This window comes from Balaenoptera musculus, chromosome 3, assembly GCF_009873245.2.
Source record: "Balaenoptera musculus isolate JJ_BM4_2016_0621 chromosome 3, mBalMus1.pri.v3, whole genome shotgun sequence".
NCBI lineage: Eukaryota > Metazoa > Chordata > Mammalia > Artiodactyla > Balaenopteridae > Balaenoptera > Balaenoptera musculus.
The window spans coordinates 97011293-97035629 of record NC_045787.1 but is presented as its reverse complement, the minus strand read 5'-3'; the positions used below and the strand labels follow the sequence as shown (position 1 = coordinate 97035629).

General features: G+C 35.7%; 1 protein-coding gene across 5 annotated transcripts in view; it reads right to left on the bottom strand.

The window, feature by feature from the left end:
- The window catches only part of DMXL1 (Dmx like 1), a 131490-nt gene that overhangs the window by 15935 nt on the left and 91218 nt on the right, over window positions 1–24337 (bottom strand). For all 5 annotated transcript variants that reach the window (XM_036845520.1, XM_036845521.1, XM_036845522.1 and 2 more), the window contains 5 exons: window positions 12853–12939; window positions 10153–10274; window positions 9648–9789; window positions 5186–5246; window positions 1220–1347 (listed from right to left, as the gene is read on the bottom strand). In XM_036845520.1, coding sequence (XP_036701415.1) covers window positions 1220–1347; window positions 5186–5246; window positions 9648–9789; window positions 10153–10274; window positions 12853–12939 — 540 coding nt within the window. The remainder of the gene's footprint in view (window positions 1–1219; window positions 1348–5185; window positions 5247–9647; window positions 9790–10152; window positions 10275–12852; window positions 12940–24337) is intronic.

Here is a 24337-nt window from a genome sequence, read left to right as displayed (position 1 = left end):
AAGAATGCATTAGAGAGATAGGGTCAAAGTACAGAGATTAGTTAGGAACAATGTAACATTGACAACCAAAGTGGAAAAATATGAGCACATAAGTGGTATTGATAGGTTATACAGCTGAAAGTACAGTAGAATTCTAAAGGCTTTTAGATTAAATCCCCTTAATTTCCCATTAAGGAGCAAAGAATGTTGCTAATTGGTATTAAGAAATTATATGCTCTCAATTTTGTTTCATAACTACATGAAAAATTATCATTGACTTCTGTGAAATGATAAGAGCCATCTGATAAATGTGGTAGGCAAAAAGGTTGCAGCACACCATGACACAAGTAACACGTAAGGAGGGTGGAAGGTTTGGAGGTTGAGGGAAAACGAAAGGCAAGATGAACCATCAGCTAGGGCCTGTGTGAATGTTTTTAGTGAAGCATGGCCCTGAAGACAAAGAGCAGGCTGATTTCCCCTTCAGTAGTTGTTTAAAGTGCTAGTAAGATCAGAGAAGCAGAGAGAGGCAGTTTGAGGAAAGGAGGATTACGGGAAGTGAAGCCGGTTAGAGCCGGGTTGGCAAACTTTTATTAAAAGGCCCATATAGTAAATATTTTAGGCTTGCCAGCTATAGTCTTTGTTCTCCTGAACTCTGTTGCAGTACTGGGAAAATAATCATAGAAAACAAATAATGAATGGGTTAGCTGTGTTCCAATATAACTTTATTTACAAAACAGGTGGCTAGGCTGTAGTTTGTCAACACCCTGTTCTAGAGCAGTGCTTCTCAAAACTTTAATGTTGTGTACAAATCACAAGAGTATCTGGCTAAAATGCAGATGGTGATTTGATAGGTCTGGACTAGAGTCAATAATCTGCATTTCTAATCAACTTCCAGATGTCACTTACTATTTGGTACTTGACCATACTTTGAGTAGGTCCCAGAGGGTAAAGTAAGCAGATGTATTTAATAAAAAATGTGTAATATAAGATGGTCCTATAATCATTTGGTCCTTAAGCATCATATAAGAGAATTTTAATGGACATGTATATAATGTCTTTCCAGGAAGAACCAAGCGAATTTAAGTTTTGAGAGGAATTTCTTTAAAAAGAATTCATATAGATGGATTAATACTTCACCATTAGCTCACTGAGCTGTTCTTTTCAGAAATCCAAGTGAGTAATATTCATAAACCTTTAACGAAATCAAACCATTTTCCCTATTTACATTTCTATATACTACCTTATTTCCTTGATAGTTAAATCTCATTCTTGTAACTCTTGAATTGCCACCAGATCGGAAACAGGTTATTTGTTGAGAATGGCCCCATTCGAACATTCTCACACTTCCATCTTGAGCTCCTGTCAGATCTGCATTATAAGAGGGAAAAAATTGCAAATTTATTTCAGGAATCTTTGGCAAATTTATTTTTTAATCCAATGTGAAAATCTTTATGGAAGAAATATCTAAGAAATGAATCATAGTCAATTCACATGAATTTACCTTTGTATGAAATTTCACTTGAATACTCTCAATCTTAAAAACAGATAATTACATGGTGTTCTTTCATCTGACAGAACATATCCTCACACAAAACAACAGAAGCAATTAAATCAGACCTCTATAAACTTTATTTCCTTTTGAAATTATCTCAATTACGTTTTAATAGCCTTTAGTAGATAACGTTTATGATAAAGAATCAAATTCTTGGAATTACTTAACTTTGTATGGTGACAGACGGTAACTAGACTTATCATGGTGATCATTTTGTAATTATAAAAATATTGAATCACTATGTTGTACACCTGAGATGAACACAATACTTTAATAAGTCAACTGTATTTAAAAAAAAAAAACAACGGGATTTTCTTTTTTTCACACACACACACACTGTATTTTATTTTTACAAGAGATAAATAAACTGACACCAAGCATTGTAAGTGCATGACCACAACAAAAGCAACAATGACTGCAATTACCAAACATGAAACACACTCGTACTATGCCATAATATTGACATTCAGTCCAGTAATCCTCCACTGTAACAGCTCCTTTACTTTGCACTGAAAATTGATTTGTATATTTTTTGCCTCTGAGTCCTTGTGGGATTTTTTATTTTTTAAATTCAAACAGAAAGTCACAAAAATTATAATCATCCTCATCAGTTCACTCAGTCCCATGTAATTAATTTTTTTTTCATCTTGATCTTTTGTTAGCACTTTTATGAATTCATCAGTTTTCCATTAGAGTTCTGAAAATGCTTATTCATTCAGTTCAGCAGTATAAAATCTTGGGATTTTTAACAGCCAATTCTTATCAGTCATACTACTGATGTTTAAATTTATGCATTTTTCTCTGAAAAAAAGATTGTAGAAGGTCTTGAAAGTCATGCTAAGAAAATCATTTCTAATAGTTATTGTGACTGATCTGGTATCTCAAATATATGTTATCTGTTTCATTAAGGAATATGAACAAACTAAATAATTATTAAATTCTTTACTTTACCATTTACTAATTGTGTGTTACTAGGAAACTTACTTAATCTCCCTGAGCCTATTTCCTTCTAGTAAAAGGTATATAAGTCACTATAATAGTGATATATATCATTAATGATATATAAGTCACTGGACAGTTCTGAGAAGTAAATGAGATAATTCATATAAATCATTCAGAAATATGCCTAACATATAGGGCTAAATTTACATTAAGAATAGTTATCAGTATTAATGTGGTACAGAGGTAGTGAGAAATTATATTAATGTATGTAAAAGTAAAGTATCTAGCACATTGCTGGTCATTCATTAGTCAACTTTCCCTCATTCATTTCCAAGTAATTAAAATAAAGGAGCTTCAACTGTTTTGACATGTTTTAACACTGGGCTGGGATGGAAGGGTGGGTAGAATTTCTTGAGACTAGGCATGTTAATTCTATCCCCCCTCTCCTCTATAGTCTTGCTTAGCTTAATTAAAAAAATAAATTGGACTAGATGCATTTAAAAACCACTCAAATTTTTCTATTATTTATGGTTTTATTTAATTTATTTGAAAAAAATTCCTAATTAATAGTAGCTCACATGTAAAATGAAACTCTCTTAAAGCCTTATAAACTAAAACTTAAAAAAACAAAGGTTCCATGACTTCGCTGGTGGCACAGTGGATAAGAATCTGCCTGCCAATGCAGGGGACACGAGTTCGATCCTTGGTCTGGGAAGATCCCACATGCTGCAGAGCAACTAAGCCTATGCGCCACAACTACTGAGCCTGCACTCTAGAGCCCGCGTGCCACAACTACTGAGCCCATGCACCACAACTACTGAAGCCCGCGTGCCTAGAGCCCGTGCTCTGCAACAAGAGAAGCCACTGCAATGAGAAGCCCGTGCACCGCGACGAAGAGTAGCCCCCGCTCGCCACAACTAGAGAAAGCCCGTGTGCAGCAATGAAGACCCAATGCAGCCAAAAATTAATTCTTTAAAAAACAAAAAAAACACAAACGTTCCTATAACCAGGTTGTCTAAGCAAATATTCCTTATTAGTAAGTAAAGTCTGTTACATCATATACATGTAAGGAAAGAGTTAAATGCAACCTTAAAAATCTTAATATATTCATTTTTTGTTTTTGAAATGGGGCTTTCCTTTTAAGACTTACATTTCTATTTCAGTTCAACCTATTAGATTAACTTCTAAAAAACTTCCCTGGAGTAGAAGTCCAAAAGTTTTGGTTTACAATGACTAAGATTTAAAAAAAATCTACTCCAAAGGAAGGAAGGAACTATTTTGAGGTATCTGTAATTCAGTGTAAAATTTTTAAAAAACTTGTTTCAAAACATCTCCAGTACATGAAAGGAGCCTATTGTTGAACTAAATTACTATCTGTGAGACTTGTTCATGACATGAAAAAATATACTGTAAAAAAATTTCAGTGATTAATTTAATTAGCATTTAATTTTTCAAGTCTCTTATCTGCCAGTTACAGTAGTTCTTCTCTGAACGGAGAAAGTACTTACCGCAAGACAAAAGTTACATGATATTACCTAATAACTCTGAAAATAAGTCCATTAATTGCCTTTGAAGCTAGGGATTATTTTCTTTAAATTTATGGGCTTGAGGTAGAGCCTATTTATAAACTAGTCACCTGTCATGATACATGCTTTGGGACTGAGAAATAATGAAATCCCTTCAATATTTCAGGAAACTTCTAAACCCTATTGTATAGAGCTAATTTTCAATATTATTTTATACCTCTAGCATAAGTAACAGAAGTTACCCTCTTCATCTTAAATATATGGTTCTCTTCAACCCTTTTATTAGACATTGGTAAACAACTTTGATAATAGATGCTTACAGCACTTATTATAATTAGGTAGAAAAGAACACTGGTTTTGCCACTCCTATTTTATCAAAACATCTCTCATAAAAAAGGTGGTACAATTTTTTTATAGGTTATTAAATTGGAGGGACATGAGTACCTTTTAATTAACATGCACTATTTTCACTATTTTTGTTACTGTGTAGTAGGACAATTTGATGAAGGGCACTACTTAAAAATTATATTTAAAAAAACTTGGAATACTCACATGCTAATATGAATACTGATTCCAACCCACCAGTTAATTTTAAAGTTGTCTCTATTATTTTTTCTCTGCTTCAATACTTCCAATAAATTCCCCATTAAATCTTTGTTAAAGGAAGAAAAACTTTTGAGATTCCTAGGAAGATTAACTAAAAATAAATATATCCTGCCTTAGAATGTAAGAATGTAGTAATAACCATTTCCTATACTTACTATTAGTGTATCTGATAAAAGACAAACTGACAAAATATTAATAAAATACAAACTGATTATGAGGAGGCTACAAGTGACCCAGATATGGTTCTGTTCTATGTAATAAAAAAAGGCAGTGATCCAATTATTAAAACAATAATTATCAACTACAATTTAACATTGTGCAGAGTCCAGAAATGTTTGAAAATAAAATGTGATAACAGAAATATTCAGTCAAAATGCTAAAAATTTACATGTTAAGTTAGTCTTCTCTATTAATTCAGGAAAATCACTTTTTCTATTTTTACCCAATTTTGAAGTGATTTTACTTGCTAGCAAACATTCCCTACAAAAAAATAAATAAAGTAAGTGTTGACTATCTTTCAATTGAAACTAAAAGTTTCCTTTAAATTCCTTAAAATAATGGCTAATTATTATCAACTTACAGTAAGGAAGAGTTGGATGAGAAGTCATTCTTCTGACATTATTAATGGCTTTCTTAATCATCTGTTAACAAAGAAAAATCATTCTTTTACAGTTACAATAAAAAGTAGTATTAAAAATTTATATTGTGACAGGAAATTCAAATAACATTTATTCATTTTTACATGATTCCATAACTATCGTAATGGGTGCTAAAAATACTAAACATGGTAACAGAAATGAAATTTAATAGCTCAGCTCTCTAACATTTAAGTGTACATACATTTTCTGCATCATTACCTAGTGTCTAAGAACAAATTCACCTCAAGAATTTAGTCTTACCTCCTTTCTTGCCAATTCTTTTCTTATCCCATTAAATTTATTGGAACAATCCTGAATAGTATAAGGTTAAAAAGACAGGCAGAAGCATGTGAAAAAAAAAAAAAAAAAAAGAGGTAAACAGAAAACTGTATAAATTTTTAACTGATAGTTTGGAACTATTTATTTACCCATTTTAAAATTATGCTTTGAATGATTTACATAGCCTGTCAAATAAGAGTAAACTAAATACGTGAAATTAAAGGGATAATTTTAATTTATAGACTATTTCCTACTTATAACTGTAACTATAGTTATAGGTTATCCTAAGTTTGTAGCACCAGTCTCATGTACATTTTGTTGTTATTGTTCTTCTGGATTTTAAATTGTTCAATTAGCCTAAAGCTGTTAAGTAAAGTGGGGATTTGGTAGGGAGGGAAGGAACTAGGCCAGCAGAACCAGTGAGGGATAGAAACACTGAAAGATATATATGGCTGCAGTTATATTCCAAAACAGCAGAAATTGGTCATAACTAGTATTCCTTTTCATTAGCATTCATAATTTAATAAAATAATAGGATTAAGAAAATATTTGATCAAATCCTCTACACACAAAAAACAACCTTCTGAATGTTACTTCTGTTTAGTAAACTTCATGTTTAAATCCCTTGCCCCTCTTAATTTAGAAAAAGTCTAAAGATTCCTGTTCTTTCTTTTAATTATCATTTTTTTTCTGGTAATAGTATCAAAGGAAAATCATGAGTAAAAAAATAAAAGAAAGTTAAATAAGATTCTGAAAGCATATGTAGAATATTATAAGGGAAAGAAATCATTAATCATTTTAGAAGATCCATATAAAAAGGAACCACCTTATTATATTGGTGTCTTTTCCCTGAGGATGGAATGGGATAATCCCAATACTTATGTTTACAAACCACAATGACCCCAACTAAAAAAGATGTCCTTTTAACATTTAAATAGGAAGAAAATCCAGTCCTAAGAGGAATAACAAAGGTAAATTTCCATATTATAATACTCTGGAGAATAAACAAATATTTTCTGAGCACCTACTAAATGTTAAGCGCCATTCTACTTAGAGATCATCAATATATAAGGCAGGCATAACATAATCTCTGAAAGAGCTTGCATTGCAGAGGGTATAAAAAAAGACAACCCAATAATGAATAATTTCCAAACTGATGATGAGATGATAAAATGGGATAATATGACGATCAAATGAGGTAACAGTGTGGCTGGCAGTAGCGTAGGGAGGAGCAGATACCTTTGCTAAGGAAGCAAGGGAAATCTCTGGGAATTTGAGTTGAGATCTGAATGGTAAACAGAAGAAGAGTATTTCAAGCAGAAAACAAGGTAAAGGCTCTGAGCTTGATGTGCTCAAGTGACAGAAAGAAGGCCACTGTGACTAGAGCAGAGAGAATCAGGTGTGGAAACAAGGGAGCTGCTGCTGCAGACGCTGGCAGAGTTTAAATCACATAGGGCCTTAGAGGCCATGTTAAGGACTTGTTTTAAAGCTGTACTGGGAAATCTTAAAGTTTTAAGCATGGGAGTGATAACCTGAATGATGTTTTAGAAAAGAGCAACTCTGCCTGCTGTGTACAAAACAGAGGGAGCAGTATAGAAGCAGAGAGACCAGAAAGAAAGCTGTTACAGGAAGAATTGTAACCTATTCTCTGAAAATGGAGTTGGAAAAAGTGATTATTATTTCTTTTTGTATATTTTGTATATTCTCTTCAAGTTCTTTAAAAGATAATAATATCAGTAGGTTTTACAAATGAATTTTAAGGTATCTGTCTATTGGAAAAAATTTAACTATTAATGACCAAGTCTTTTCTTTTGAATAATCACTAGATTGCTTTTCAAATTCTTAATACTTAAAACACTCCTACCTGAAATCAATGAGTGAAGGGGAATGGAGGGCTTTAACACAAACTCTCCCACAAATTTGAGATAGTGACCTGAGTTAAATTCCTTGACCTTTCTGGATCTCAAGCTTCATCTAAAGAATGGTAAGTAGGAGTAATTACAACAGCTATAACAGATAGCTCAAACAATAATAAGGTTATATGAGTGATAAAGGAACTGCATTAAGTATAAAATATTATCAGGTATTATTAAAGATGACTGAGCCTTTATTTAAATAATTAGCCTTACAAAAACCACCTACCACCTAGAAAGCCATGGAAAGAATTGCTGGTGCTGGGTTTCTTTGGTTCTGTGTATCAATTCCTATACCCTAAGTGTCAACAAAGGAATCTCATGTGGGTATAAACATGGATCACATCTTAGGTAATCAGGGCTCAAGAAGATCCTCCATTACTACAGAAAAATTCTGTTTTAGTTCATCTGCATATTATATTTTGCTTAAATTAAAAAAAATGTATATCGTTTTTATTTGTTCAAAAAAAGAAAAATTTATTTGTCTCAGCATCAACTAACAGTTGTTAGTTGATAACCATTTAAAAATATTATCTAGACTAGGGGTTGGCAAACCTTTTTCGTAAAGAATTAGATAATAAATGTTTTGGACTCTATGGGTATATAGTCTCTGCTCAGATACTCAATCCTACCACTGTAGTGTGAAAGCATCCATAAACAAAATATTCAAAAAAATGAGTGTGGCTATGTTCCAATAAAACTTTATTTATAGACAATAAAATCTGAATTTCATATAATTTTCATGTGTCACAGAATACCATTCTTCTTTTGATTTTTTTTCAACGGCTGAAAAATACAAACACCATTCTTAGCGTGTTGTCGACACAACAGGTAGTAGGCAGGATTTGACCCATAGGCCGTAGTTTGCTGAGGCCTAATTTGGACCAGTAAGTTCCAAATATTATTACTTAAAATACAGCTCTTTGTATTTTCAATTATTTATTTAAAATAATTTTTATCCTTTTCAAATGAAAACATATTATTCTTCAAATCAAAATTTATAATTTCCAACACGTATGACTTATTAAAAAAATTAGGAATTAAAAAAAATATATTTGGTGAGAACCCTCCTGTCTAAAGGAGCAGAGAATGGGGGCTGTATCATACCAGTGCTGTGAAATGTATTGAGACTTGCTTTTTGGCCTAGAAACTGACCACTTTTTGTAATCTTTCCATGAGTAATTAAGAAGAATGAGTGGTTTCTTTTTCCAAGGAGGAAATGCAGATGGCCTATAGATACATGAAAAGATGCTCAACACTGCTAATCATCAGGGAAATGTAAATCAAAACCACAATGAGATATCACCTCACACCTGTCAGAATGGCTACCATCAAAAAGAACACAAATAACAAATGTTGGCGAGGATGTGGAGAAAAGGGAACCCTTGTACACTGTTGGTGGTAAATAAATTGGTACAGCCATTGTGGAAAACAGTATGGAGGTTTCTCAAAAAGTTAAAAATAGAACTACCATATGACTCAGCAGTTCCACTCCTGGGTATATGTCAAAAATAAGAACAAAAACACTAATTCAAAAAGATACATGCACCCCAATGTTCATAGTAGTGTTGTTTACAATTGCCAAGATATGAAAGCAGCCTAAGTGTCCATTAACAGATGAATGGAAACAGAAGATGTGATACACACACACACACACACACACACACACACACACACACACACACTGGAATACTACTCAGCTGTGATAAAGAATGAAATCTTGCCATTTGCAACAACATGGATGGACTTGGAGGGCATTATGCTAAGTGAAATAAGTCAGAGAAAGACAAATACTGTATGATATGTGGAATCTAAAAAATACAACAAACTAGTGAATATAACAAAAAAGAAGCAGACTCACAGATATAGAGAACAAACTAGTAGTTACCAGTGGGGAGAGGGGAGGAGGGAGGGGCATTATAGGGATAGGGAATTGAGACGTACAAACTATTATGTGTAAAATAAGCTACAAGGATATATTGTACAACACGGGGAATATAGCCAATATTTTACAATAACTATAAATGGAGCATAACCTTTAAAAACTGTGACTCATTATATTGTACAGCTGTAACATATAATATTGTACAGCAACAACAACTCAACAAAAAAATTTTAAAAATTAAAAAAAAAATATTTATACCATCTTTTATCTATTAAGTTAGAGAGAAAAACAGGACATTTATACACAAATATTTTTAACTTTACATACCACTGATGCTCCTCTGCCAGTCTGTGTACTACCAAGCCATGGCATGTTAATTGGAGTACCAGGATTGCTATGTGTGTATGGGGTTGTACCCTGCACAGCTGTTAAATCATCACGAGCATGTATAACCAAGAAATCTTCTGACCTACAAAGGAATATCAGCCAGAATGAAAGCAACCCATCAGTTCTTTATTTCTTCTGTTATACCTGAAAGCTCTAACATATGACTTTGTATTTCCCTTTAAAATTAATTTTTTTCAGCTCTTAACTCTCAACTCACAATAATTTCGTACGTGAACAATTTCAGATCCCTTCACCTATTCTCTTCTAACCCTCGATTCCCTTCTTTAAAGCTCCAGCTACCCCTTCTTTACTCTTTAGCATATCAATTTCCACTTTGCTTACAATCTAGGACTATTCCTTTAAAAAATCATTAAAAGGTATACTTCTGTGGATGTCATTATTCATACTGCAATGTCACCAAATTAAAAACAAAGTATAAGGGTACCCTTTGGTTTCCATTTCTATATCATCATCTACCCAAGTATAGATCTGTGTAGCCAGAATTCCAGAAACATCTAGTTCTTGAACGTCATGGCTTGAAGCAATTGCTATGCAGTTTCTATTCGCCTGAAAAATAAATCATACAGTACTTTTTAAATAAAAAAGCATAACGTGTATATGCGCTACTTTTGAAAATGGAGACTACAAAACAGCCTCTAGAAATGATAACTTTAAGGTACAGAATAAATAGTATTTTCACAAATAAATATTTTAAATTAATTTTAATAAATAACTTTGAGTGAAATAATCATCAGCTTGAGCTTGGAGATATGTTTATATTCTAAGAATTCCAGAGCATCCAACAGAAAGCCAGCTATAAATGGAAATGCATGTGCCACTTCATTTCTTCTCCCAGCACTGTCTCTCTAGTCTACTAGAATGGTACAATCTCCCTAAGGTTTGCACAGTTCATAAATGTGGAGTGAGATGTTGAACAATATAGGAGCCCTGGGAGGTAAAGAAAGGTAAGGGAGATAAGGAACTCCAAACTAAAGAAATAATGGTGAATTATCCAAATAAGATGGTATCACTTTCACCTAAAGTCTTTCAATCTTAGGCAAGACAAACAGAATTTGGGAAAAGGTCACAAAGAAGAGGTGAAGAAGAGCGAGGTAAGTATGTCAGAAAAAATCATAAATGAAAACTTGGTCAGATTAAATGATAGAAAATTTTAAACATCTACAAATCTAAAACATGTATCTCTAAAACAGAAAATGGAAAGATATTGACAGCAAAAAGAAAACAGGATTAGTATTTCCATTATGTAAAATGCTACATACAAACTAATAAGAAAAAACTGAGACCCCAGAGATATGTGGGAAAAGGATATTAACTAGACTGTTGGAAGGTAATTCTCCACGGGACTCTCCACTTTTGCATGTCTTGTGAGTTAGTCAATGACTGCCTTTGTTTCACAGTATTATTGCCAGGATGTCTATATAGCTATAGTCTCTCCTTCCAGATCAAAAGGCGGATATGCTTAATGTACATTAGAAAAGATTTGGGTATCACTGGCCTTCTTGCTGTCACTTTGTGGGAACTGTACCTCAGGGAACCAGAGCAAAAATGCTAACATTCTAGTTTTTGCTATTAGTAATAAATTGTCCTTTGTCTCTGGTCTTGCGTCTTCTAACAGTATCCATTAAACTGTGAAAGCTAACTTGTTCGATTGAATGCAGGGGAAAATCTCAGATCCTTCACAGTTCCTGACACAGATAATTCACAACTAAACAAATAGGGAAAAGTTCAATCTCATCAGCATTTTAAATTACTGCAATTTAAAGCAAAGGATATTTCTTAGCTACAAATTTAGCAAAGATGTAAAAACAGTATATCTGGAGAAATAAAAATTAAACAAGTACACTCTTACAGAGTCAACAGGAAACTTTGTATATGTGGATGACTGTTCATTACTAGTTACTTATATAATACATCCAAGTAAGAGAAAAAAGCTAGTTTGTTTTATAGCACAAAATATTAAAATCTTATTTTCTTCAGGGGAAGGAAGTTACTTGTTGAGTGTAGATAATAATTTTATATTTGTATTGTGTAGTATGTATATATCATATTATATAGATATTACATCATGAGAACTGCCTGGCTAAGGGGCTAATCCCAAACTTGCCTGCTATGAACAGAACTAGTCACTGTTAGGGAGAGTCTTTGAGGAATATGAGATGAAGAACACAGGGAAAGATGAGGACAGAATGACAAAGGATCAATCTAGGTGAAATCAAAGAAAAGACAGATATAGGGAATTCCCCAGTGGTCCAGTGGGTAAGACTCTGCGCTTTCACTGCTGAGGGTGTGGGTTCAATCCCTCGTCAGGGAACTAAGATCCCACAAGCCGCACAGTGCGGGCAAAAAAAAAGACAGACATAGCATAGGAAGATGAAGAATCAACTAGAAGTCCCTATACATTTTGCAGTAAGGCAATTAGGGAAAATAAGAGGGGAAAATGACTAAGATAAATTTCAACCTTGGACCACTGTACCTGAGGCTACCTCTTCTGTAAGTAGCTTATAGACACCTCTAAGGAGGATATTGAGTAAGAAAGCTAAGGAATACAAAGAAAACTCTAGTTGGGCAGCTATTATAGCTGAAAGTCAAAGAGGGAGAATTTCTGTGAGTCACATATAAGCTTAATTTTGATCTATATGAAGAACCACATTCAACATATTCATATAAAGAAAACAGGAAACGTTTTCTTTGGATTAGCTGCATGTGTTGTATAAATTCTAAAGGCAGGGGACTTCCCTGACGGTCCAGTGGTTAATATTCTGTGCTTCCACTGCAAGGGGCATGGGTTCGATCCCTGGTCGGGGAACTAAGATCCCGCATGCCAAAAAATAAAAATAAAAAATAAAATAAAATAAATAAATTCTAAAGGCAACTGCATATATAAATACTTGAGACCTCTGTGTAGTAATAAAACATTTTATCTGCTATACATCCAAGATCAAATAAATTAAGTTATCAAACAATATAATCATTTTATAAAATAAAAAATTTACTCACATTGCAATTTAAGTAGAAAGTAGCTCTGGGAAAGGGAAACACTGCTACTGAATAAACTGACAGAACAGGAGACATTCTCCAACTATGAATACTTAATCAAAGAAAAGAAAAATGTCTATGTACTTACTTTATTAACAGCAAAGGCAGTAATGATATCAGATTCCTTATGAATAATTCTTGCTTTACCTCCAGGATATCCCGAATCTGCTTCTATCTAAATGGAGGGAAAGAAAATACAAAAATACAGTGATTTTAGTAAATGAAAAAACATAATATATGTGTCTTTCATTTAATACTTGCATAAATTAAGAAACTTTTCAGATATTTCAAATCCAAAGGTACTATTTTACATGTTACTTATTTCTAAAACAAAATTTGGCAAGAGGAATTTACATCTTTTCAAATTTGCTTTTTCACATATAAAAAGATAATTGATATACAACTTCATTAACTGCTTATGTTCTTAAGCTGCAATAAGTTAACTTTAAGACATTCTAATTATTAACGTTAAGATAAGTTTACCGCGTTTCTTAGTATTATAATCCTTTGATAATATTTTAAATATTTTAATATTAAAAGGTCAGAAGGTAAATATCTTAGGTTTTGCAGACCAGTAAAGAATTATGTTGCATATTCTTTTTTAAAACAACCTTTCAAAAATATAAAAACCATTCTTAGCTCATGGCCTACAGAAAAACAAGTAGGACACAGCCAGCTGAATACATTTTACTGACTCTTTGTCTAAAATAACTTTTAATTTATAAAAGAAACCTGAAATCCGGAAAGGCATAGTAATTTGCCCAAGTCAGTAATCATTTTAATAGCTGAATAAACCATAATTCAATATACTTTAGACAAGGGAAATATATTTGACGTTTTGCTTACCCCACAGAAGGCATATACACCTTTCAACTCAGAAGAGAGTACTGTATAAAATCAACATTTACTAAAATAAACAGAGGTAAAATGAAGAGGCAATTGTTAAGAGTTGGAGATGTTACTTAATGTACTATTTTGTTTCATTTTATTTTATCCTCCCTAACCATCAACCTTTAAAATGAATTATTATAAAATGTTTCACAACTCATTGTGCAGTGCAGAAGTTATTAATTTGAAATCAGAAAACAAATTAACTTCCTGGAAATTTTAGATAAAATATCACCAATCCCCATCCACTGTTTGACCACAGAACTGAGTAGGGTGAGCAGTATTTTTAAAAATGGCAACTAAGATGACAGTTCATTTGCAAAGTTGAAAGGGACATAATATAATCAAACCAAAATAACCATATGCAATCAAAACTTATAGTCACTGGATGTAAAGATGTCAAATATACTCTAATCTTAAATGCAACTGGATAACAAACACGAAAGAATTTCACTGCTCGTACCAGCATTTTGGTTGATTTGAGGGTTAACTTCTTTTCTAAATAAAGTCTTAGTTCTGGTTGAGGCCCATCATCCAGTAAGAATGTCTAAGTCAAATTCTGTAATTTCATGACCAAAATCCCAACTTAACCACCTACCTGCCTGGTATCTAAAGTACACTAAGTGTCTACTACTGGGTTTTGAAGAAATTGGAAATAAAGACAAATGATATTTCCATGGAATAGAGGGATATGCTATTTGCTGGTAATGAATGGGTGGGTGGAAAATTTCAGTTTCACCGGCAGCACTTCTTCGAACTTTACACTCACGGAGAGGAAAGCATGAACTTCAAAAAAGCTTCTTCAGTGTGGGAATACATTCCTGTCCTTTCATTACCTAGATTTACTAAAACATTGTTTCTTAATAGTGCGGTCCCAAGAAGACCTGCATGAGAATCAATTAAAAGGGGTGGGGTGGGGTAGGAGGAATGGTGTTTGGCATCAAGAGTTTATGCATATTTAATTTTGAGAACAATCATAAGTTGTAGGAGATGAATTTGGAGAAGTAGGCAGAGTTTAGTTTGCACAGGGCCTTAAAAGCCATAATAAAGAATTCAGATTTTATTTTAAGGTTAGAAAACCACTGGAGGGTTTTGATAATTCTGGATGCTGTGGGGCAAAACATAAAGGGCGTGAGACTGGTTGCCAGGAAACTAGTTAAGAGGCAACTACAGTAGCTGAAGTAAGAGGCAGTGGTGTATTTGATTAGGGGAGTAGGAATGGTGGCACTGATTAAGTGGTTAGCATTAGGATAAATTTTGCCAATGGGTTGAGACTGCAGTAGTGAGAAAAAGAGAGGAAGCAAGGGTGACTCCCAGTTTTCAGACCATTCTCAAAAAATGATACTGAGACAAAAGTGAAGGAAAGAATAGGTTTAGGTTGGGATTAGGGGAAGACAGAAAATTCTGTTTTGACATTGAGGGGGAGGTAACTACTAGATTATATATGCAAGTCTGGACTTCATGAAGTGAGCAGGGCTGGAGAGAATTAAAAAGTATCAGCCAATAGATGATATTTAAGCCATCAGATAACCCAAAGAGAAAGTAAAGATAGAAAGAGAAAAGGCTAGAGAACTAAGTCCTGGAGCACCTAACATTCCAAAGATAGGAAAAAAAAGACTGGTCATTTCAGGAGTGTGAAACAGCAATGGGAAAGATAAATACTGACACTGAATAAACTGAAAGAACAAGAAACATTCTCCAACTATGAACTTAATAATCAAAGATGATGTTATGGGAACCAAGTGAAATAAAGAGTTTCAAAAAAGTAGCTGGGATCAACACTACCAAAGAATACTGAAAAGTTGAATTTAAAAAGACAGAGAATTGACTACTGAAACTAGTGTAGACATACACTGTAGGACAATCTCAGTGGAGAGGGCTGGAGATAATACTTAACTAGGTTAGAGAAACATGTGACATCTGGTGAACAGGGTAGGAAGCCCACTGGGGAAGGTTCACAGGGGCATTCCACTGAGTTGATAATGTTTTATTTCTGAAGCTGGGTAGTTCCTACATGGTATTTGCAATACTACTCTTTAAGTCTTCTTGAATGACTTTACAGGCAACTCTGTAATTGAATTTTCCCAGGTAAAGGCTTAGAGAAATCAGGCAATAGATTCTCAAAGGTAGATTTTTTGGTTTTCATTTTAAAGTAAGACAATAAAATATATTTGCTTATGTTGAGAATAATTTGAGAGGTAAAAATTTATCATGGAGGTGAGATGAATAAATACTGAAGCAAAGTCCTTGGGGAGGTAAGAGCAGACAGTATCAGTGCACAGGTGGAAGATCTGGCTTTGGATAAAAGAGTGACAGTGACATCTACTGTGAGAGAAGGCAGAACAAAACATCTGTACATAGAGCAGAAGTTAGATTTGGTGGTGGGACGACATGGTGGGCTAAAATCTCTGCTGACTGTACTTATTTTGATAGCAAAACAAGGTCATCCATAGAAAGTAGTAAAGAAATACTGGAAGTTTGAGGTAAGAGGGAAAAAGTGGGGAGAACGGAAAAGAGAATGAAGAAACAATTATGATGGTGGAATAGTTTAATTTGGGATTGTGGCTATAAATTTTAAATAAGGCAAGCCCCCATGATTTGTGCTTTTTCTTCATCCATGTTCAGCTATTTGGGTGCAGACACAGAGTAGACAGAGAGCTAGGTTTAAACAGGTTTGGGAATTTTCAAGGCAAGTACAGTGTAGAGAGAACAGGGCAAAAATGCTGAGGTTTGCAAGGGACTGATCATAATGATGGATCATGGAATCTAAGCTGGGAAAGAAAGGAACTGGGGACATGAAACAGGCAAATAAAAATACATAACTCACATGTGCTACAAACACTGAAAGTCATATGACATAAAATCAGAGTAAAAAAAATCACAATGGGGAGAGGAGCTTCAAGATGGCGGAGGAGTAAGACATGGAGATCACCTTTCTCCCCACAAATACATCAGAAATACATCTACATGTAGAACAACTTCTACAGAACACCTACTGAACGCTGGCAGAAGACCTCAGACCTCCAAAAAGGCAAGAAACTCCCCACATACCTGGGTAGGGCAAAAGAAAAAAGAAAAAACAGAGACAAAAGAATAGGGATGGGACCTGCACCAGTGGGAGGGAGCTGTGAAGGAGGAAAGGTTTCCACACACTAGGAAGGCCCTTCGCGGGTGGAGACTGCAGGTGGCGGACGGGGGAAGGCTTCAGAGCCACGGAGGAGAGCGCAGCAACGGGGGTGCGGAGGGCAAAGCGGAGAGATTCCCGCACAGAGGATCAGTGCAGACCAGCACTCACCAGCCCGAGAGGTTTGTCTGCTCACCTGCTGGGGCGGGCGGGGGCTGGGAGCTCAGGCTCGGGCTTCGGGCTTCGGAGGTCAGATCCCAGGGAGAGGACTGGGGTTGGCTGCGTGAACACAGCATGAAAGGGCTAGTGCGCCACGGCTAGCCGGAAGGCAGTCCGGGAAAAAGTCTGGAGCTGCCGAAGAGGCAAGAGACTTTTTCTTGCCTCTTTGTTTCCTGGTGTGCGAGGAGAGGGGATTCAGAGCGCCGCTTAAAGGAGCTCCAGAGACGGCCTGAGCCACGGCTATCAGAGCGGACCCCAGAGACGGGCATGAGATGCTAAGGCTGCTGCTGCAGCCACCAAGAAGCCTGTGTGCAAGCACAGGTCACTCTCCACACCTCCGCTCCCGGGAGCCTGTGCAGCCTGCCACTGCCAGGGCCCCGTGATAAGGGACAACTTCCCTGGGAGAACACACGGCGCACCTCAGGCTGGTGCAACGTCACGCCAGGCTCAGCTGCCACAGGCTCACCCCGCACTCCGTACCCCTCCCTCCCCCTGGCCTGAGTGAGCCAGAGCCCCCGAATCAGCTGCTCCTTTAACCCCGTCCTGTCTGGGCGGGGAACAGACGCCCTCAGGCGACCTACAAGCAGAGGCGGGATCAAATCCAAAGCTGAACCCCAGGAGCTGTGCGAACAAAGAAGAGAAAGGGAAATCTCTCCCAGCAGCCTCAGGAGCAGTGCATTAAATCTCCACAATCAACTTGATGTACCCTGCATCTGTGGAACACTTGAATAGACAACGAATCATCCCAAATTAAGGAGATGGACTTCGGGAGCAACAATATATATATATTTTCCCCTTTTTCTCTTTTTGTGAGAGTGTATGCGTATGCTTCTGTGTGTGATTTTGTCTGTATAGCTTTGCTTTTACCATTTGTCCTAGGGTTCAGTCTGTACTTTTTTTTTTTTTTTTAGTATAGTTCTTAGTGCTTGTTATCACTAGTGGATTTGTTTTTTTGGTTTCGTAGCTCTCTTCTTTCTTTCTTTTTCTTAATTCCTTTAAAAAATTTTTTTAATAATTATTTTGTATTTAAAAAACTTTATTTTATTTTATTCTTTCTTTTTTTCTTTTTTTTCTCACTTTTATTCTGAGCCGTGTGGATGACAGGCTCCAGGTGCTCCAGCCAGGCGTCAGGGCTGTGCCTCTGAGGTGGGAGAGCCGAGTTCAGGACACTGGTCCACAAGAGACCTCCCAGCTCCACGTATTATCAAATGGCAAAAATCTCCCAGAGATCTCCATCTCAACGCTAAGACCCAGCTCCTCTCAACAACCAGTAAGCTACAGTGCTGGACACCCTATGCCAAACAACTAGCAAGACAGGAACACAACACAACCCATTACCAGAGAGGCTGCCTATAATCATAATGAGGCCACAGACACCCCAAAACACACCACCAGACGTGGACCTGCCCACCAGAAAGACAAGATTCAGCCTCATCCACCAGAACACAGGCATTACTCCCCTCCACCAGGAAGCCTACACAACCCACTGAACCAACCTTAGCCACTGGGGGCAGACACCAAAAACAAAAGGAACAACGAACCTGCAGCCTGCGAAAAGGAGACCCCCAAACACAGTAAGCTAAGCAAAATGAGAAGACAGAGAAACACACAGCAGATGAAGGAGGAAGGTAAAAACCCACCAGACCTAACAACTGAAGAGGAAATAGGCAGTCTACCTGAAAAATAATTCAGAATAATGATAGTAAAGATGATCCAAAATCTTGGAAGTAGATGGAGGAAATACAAGAAACGTTTAACAAGGACCTAGAAGAACTAAAGAGCAAACAAACAGTGATGAACGACACAATAAATGAAATTAAAAATTCTCTAGAAGGAATCAATAGCAGAATAACTGAGGCAGAAGAACGGATAAGTGACCTGGAAGATAAAATAGTGGAAATAACTACTGCAGAGCAGAATAAAGAAAAAACAACGAAAAGAATTGAGGACAGTCTCAGAGACCTCTGGGACAACATTAAACGCACCAACATTCGAATTACAGGGGTCCCAGAAGAAGAAGAGAAAAAGAAATGGACTGAGAAAATATTTGAAGAGATTATAATTGAAAACTTCCCTAATATGGGAAAGGAAATAGTTAATCAAGTCCTGGAAGCACAGAGAGTCCCATACAGGATAAATCCAAGGAGAAACACACCAAGACACATATTAATCAAACTATCAAAAATTAAATACAAAGGAAAAATATTAAAAGCAGCAAGGGAAAAACAACAAATAACACACAAGGGAATCCCCATAAGGTTAACAGCTGATCTTTCAGCAGAAACTCTGCAAGCCAGAAGGGAGTGGCAGGACATATTTAAAGTGATGAAGGGGAAAAACCTACAACCGAGATTACTCTACCCAGCAAGCATCTCATTCAGATTTGACGGAGAAATTAAAACCTTTACAGACAAGCAAAAGCTGAGAGAATTCAGCCCTACCAAACCAGCTCTACAACAAATGTTAAAGTAACTTCTCTAGGCAGGAAACACAAGAGAAGGAAAAGACCTACAATAACAAACCCAAAACAATTAAGAAAATGGTAATAGGAACATACATATTGATAATTACCTTAAATGTAAATGGATTAAATGCTCCAACCAAAAGACATAGACTGGCTGAATGGATACAAAAACAAGACCCGTATATATGCTGTCTACAAGAGACCCACTTCAGACCTAGGGACACATACAGATAAAGTGAGGGGACAGAAAAATATATTCCATGAAAATGGAAATCAAAAGAAAGCTGGAGTAGCAATTCTCATATCAGACAAAAGAGACTTTAAAACAAAGACTTATGACGAGACAAAGAAGGACACTACATAATGATCAAGGGATCAATCCAAGAAGATGTAACAATTGTAAATATTTATGCACCCAACATAGGAGCACCTCAATACATAAGGCAAATACTAACAGCCATAAAAGGGGAAATCGACAGTAACACAATCATAGTAGGTGACTTTAACACCCACTTTCACCAATGGACAGATCATCCAAAATGAAAATAAATAAGGAAACACAAGCTTTAAATGCTACATTAAACAAGATGGACTTAATTGATATTTATAGGACATTCTATCCAAAAACAACAGAATACACTTTCTTCTCAAGTGCTCATGGAACATTCTCCAGGATAGATCATATCTTGGGTCACAAATCAAGCCTTGGTAAATTTAAGAAAAGTGAAATCGTATCAAGTATCTTTTCCGACCACAACGTTATGAGACTAGATATCAATTACAGGAAAAAATCTGTAAAAAATACGAACACATGGAGGTTAAACAATACGCTACTTAATAACCAAGAGATCACTAAAGAAATCAAAGAGGAAATCAAAAAATACCTAGAAACAAAGGACAACGAAAACACGACGACCCAAAACCTATGGGATACAGCAAAAGCAGTTCTAAGAGGGAAGTTTATAGCAATACAATCCTACCTTAAGAAACGAGAAACATCTCAAATAAACAACCTAACCTTACACCTAAAGGAATTAGAGAAAGAAGAACAAAAAAACCCCAAAGTTAGCAGAATGAAAGAAATCATAAAGATCAGATCAGAAATAAATGAAAAAGAAATGAAGGAAACGATAGCAAAGATCAATAAAACTAAAAGCTGGTTCTTTGAGAAGATAAACAAAATTGATAAACCATTAGCCAGACTCATCAAGAAAAAAAGGGAGAAGACTCAAATCAATAGAATTAGAAATGAAAAAGGAGAAGTAACAACTGACACTGCAGAAATACAAAGGATCATAAGAGATTACTACAAGCAACTATATGCCAAGAAAATGTACAACTTGGAAGAAATGGACAAATTCTTAGAAATGCTCAACCTTCCGAGACTGAACCAGGAAGAAACAGAAAATATGAACAGACCAATCACAAGCACTGAAACTGAAACTGTGATTAAAAATCTTCCAACAAACAAAAGCCCAGGAACACACGGCTTCACAGGCGAATTCTATCAAACATTTAGAGAAGAGCTAACACCTATCTTTCTCAAACTCTTCCAAAATATAGCAGAGGGAGAAACACTGCCAAACTCATTCTACGAGGCCACCATCACCCTGATACCAAAACCAGACAAAAATGTCACAAAGAAAGAAAACTACAGGCCAATATCACTGATGAACATAGATGCAAAAATCCTCAACAAAATACTAGCAAACAGAATCAACAGTACATTAAAAGGATCATACACCATGATCAAGTGGGGTTTATCCCAGGAATGCAAGGATTCTTCAATATATGCAAATCAATCAATGTGATACACAATATTAACAAACTGAAGGAGAAAAACCATATGATCGTCTCAATAGATGCAGAGAAAGCTTTCGACAAAATTCAACACCCATTTATGATAAAAGCCCTCCAGAAAGCAGGCATAGAGGGAATTTACCTCAACATAATAAAGGCCATATATGACAAACCCACAGCCAACATCATCCTCAATGGTGAAAAACTGAAACCATTTCCACTAAGATCAGGATCAAGACAAGGTTGACCACTCTCACCACTATTATTCAACAGAGTTTTGGAAGTTTTAGCCACAGCAATCAGAAAAGAAAAAGAAATAAAAGGGATCCAAATTGGAAAAGAAGAAGTAAAGCTGTTACTGTTTGCAGATGACATGATACTATACATAGAGAATCCTAAAGATGCTACCAGAAAACTACTAGAGCTAATCAATGAATTTGGTAAAGTAGCAGGATACAAAATTAATGCACAGAAATCTCTTGCACTCCTGTACACTAATGATGAAAAATCTGAAAGTGAAATTAAGAAAACACTCCCATTTACCATGGCAACAAAAAGAATAAAATATCTAGGAATAAACCTACGTCAGGAGACAAAAGACCTGTATGCAGAAAATTATAAGACACTGATGAAAGAAATTAAAGATGATACAAACAGGTGGAGAGATTATACCATGTTCTCAGATAGGAAGAATCAACGTTGTGCAAATGACTATACTACCCAAAGCAATCTAAAGATTCAATACAATCCCTATCAAACTGCCACTGGCATTTTTCACAGAACTAGAACAAAAAATTTCACAATTTGTATGGAAACAGAAAAGACCCCGAATAGCCAAAGCAATCTTGAGAAAGAAAAACGGAGCTGGAGGAATCAGGCTCCCGGACTTCCGACTATACTACAAAGTTACAGTAATCAAGACAGTATGGTACTGGCACAAAAACAGAAATATAGATCAATGGAACAGGATAGAAAGCCCAGAGATAAACCCACACACATATGGTCACCTTATCTTTGATAAAGGAGGCAAGAATATACAGTGGGGAAAAGACAGCCTCTTCAATAAGTGGTGCTGGGAAAACTGGACAGCTACATGTAAAAGAATGAAATTAGAACACTCCCTAACACCATACACAAAAATCAATTCCAAATGGATTAAAGACCTAAATGTAAGGCCAGACACTATCAAACTCTTAGAGGGAAAGACAGGCAGAACACTCTATGACATAAATCACAGCAAGATCCTTTTTGACCCACCTCCTAGAGAAATGAAAATAAAAACAAAAATAAACAAATGGGACCTAATGAAGCTTAAAAGCTTTTGCACAGCAACGGAAACCATAAACAAGATGAAAAGACAACCCTCAGAATGGGAGAAAATATTTGTAATTGAAGCAACTGACAAAGGATTAATCTCCAAAATTTACAAGCAGCTCATGCAGCTCAATATTAAAAAAACAAACAACCCAATCCAAAAATGGGCAGAAGAACTAAATAGACATTTCTCCAAAGAAGATATACAGATTGCCAACAAACACATGAAAGGATGCTCAATATCACTAATCATTAGAGAAATGCAAATCAAAACTACAATGAGATATCATCTCACACCAGACAGAATGGCCATCATTAAAAAATCTACAAACAATAAATGCTGGAGAGGGTGTGGAGAAAAGGGAACCCTCTTGCACTTTGTTGGGAATGTAAAGTGATACAGCCACTATGGAGAACAGTATGGAGGTTCCTTAAAAAACTAAAAATAGAACTACCATACGACCCAGCAATCCCACTACTGGGCATATACCCTGAGAAAACCATAATTCAAAAAGATTCTTGTACCACTATGTTCATTGCAGCTCTATTTACAATAGCCAGGACATGGAAGCAACCTAAGTGTCCATCAACAGATGAATGGATAAAGAAGATGTGGCACATATATACAACGGAATATTACTCAGCCATAAAAGGAAACGAAATTGAGTTATTTGTAGTGAGGTGGATGGTCCTCGAGTCTGTCATACAGAGTGAAGTCAGAATGAGAAAAACAAATATCGTATGCTAACACATATATATGGAATCTAAAACAAACAAACAGAAAATGGTCATGGAGGACCTAGGGGCAAGATGGGAATAAAGACGCAGACCTACTAGAGAATGGACTTGAGGATACGGGGAGGGGGAAGGGTAAGCTGGGACAAAGTGAGAGAGTGGCATGGACATCTATACACTACCAAATGTAAAATGGATAGCTAGTGGGAAGCAGCCACATAGCACAGGGAGATCAGCTCAGTGCTTTGTGGCCACCTGGGGGCGTGGGATGGGCAGGGTGGGAGGGAGGGAGACGCAGGAGGGGGGAGATGTGGGGAGATGTGTGTGTGTATAGCTGATTCACTTTGTTGTAGAGCAGAAACTAACACACCATTGTAGAGCAATTATACTCCAATAAAGATGTTAAAAAAAAATCACAATGAATATGGTCTTAAAGGTCTTCTTAATATAAGGTTTCAAGTCATGCTTATAAAATGTGATTGGGCTGGATAAATAAGGGAAAAGAATCCAAATATGAATGCTAAATGAGTTTTTATGAGATTAAGCAGATAAAAAAAGTAAACAGGGCGATTGGGGTTGACATGTATACACTGATGTGTATAAAATTGATGACTAATAAGAACCTGCTGCATAAAAAAATAAATAAAATAAAATTCAAAAATTCAAAAAAAAAAAGTAAACAAATAATTATCATATGAGCCAGCAATTCCACTTCAAGGTAAATACACAAAGAACTGAAAGCAGAGCCTGGAACAGATATTTGTATACCAATGTTCACAGCAGTACTACCCACAATAGTCAAAAGATTGATACAACCCAAATGCCCATTAATAGCTGAATGGATAAACGAAATGCTATATATACATAATGGAATATTATTTAACCTTGAAAAGAAAGGAAATTCTGAAACACGCTATGAAATGGATGAACCTTGAAGGTGTTACACTAAATGAAATAAGCCAGTCAGAAAAGTACAAATATTGTACGATTCCACTTATATAGGTACCTAGGGTAGTAAAATTCATAGAA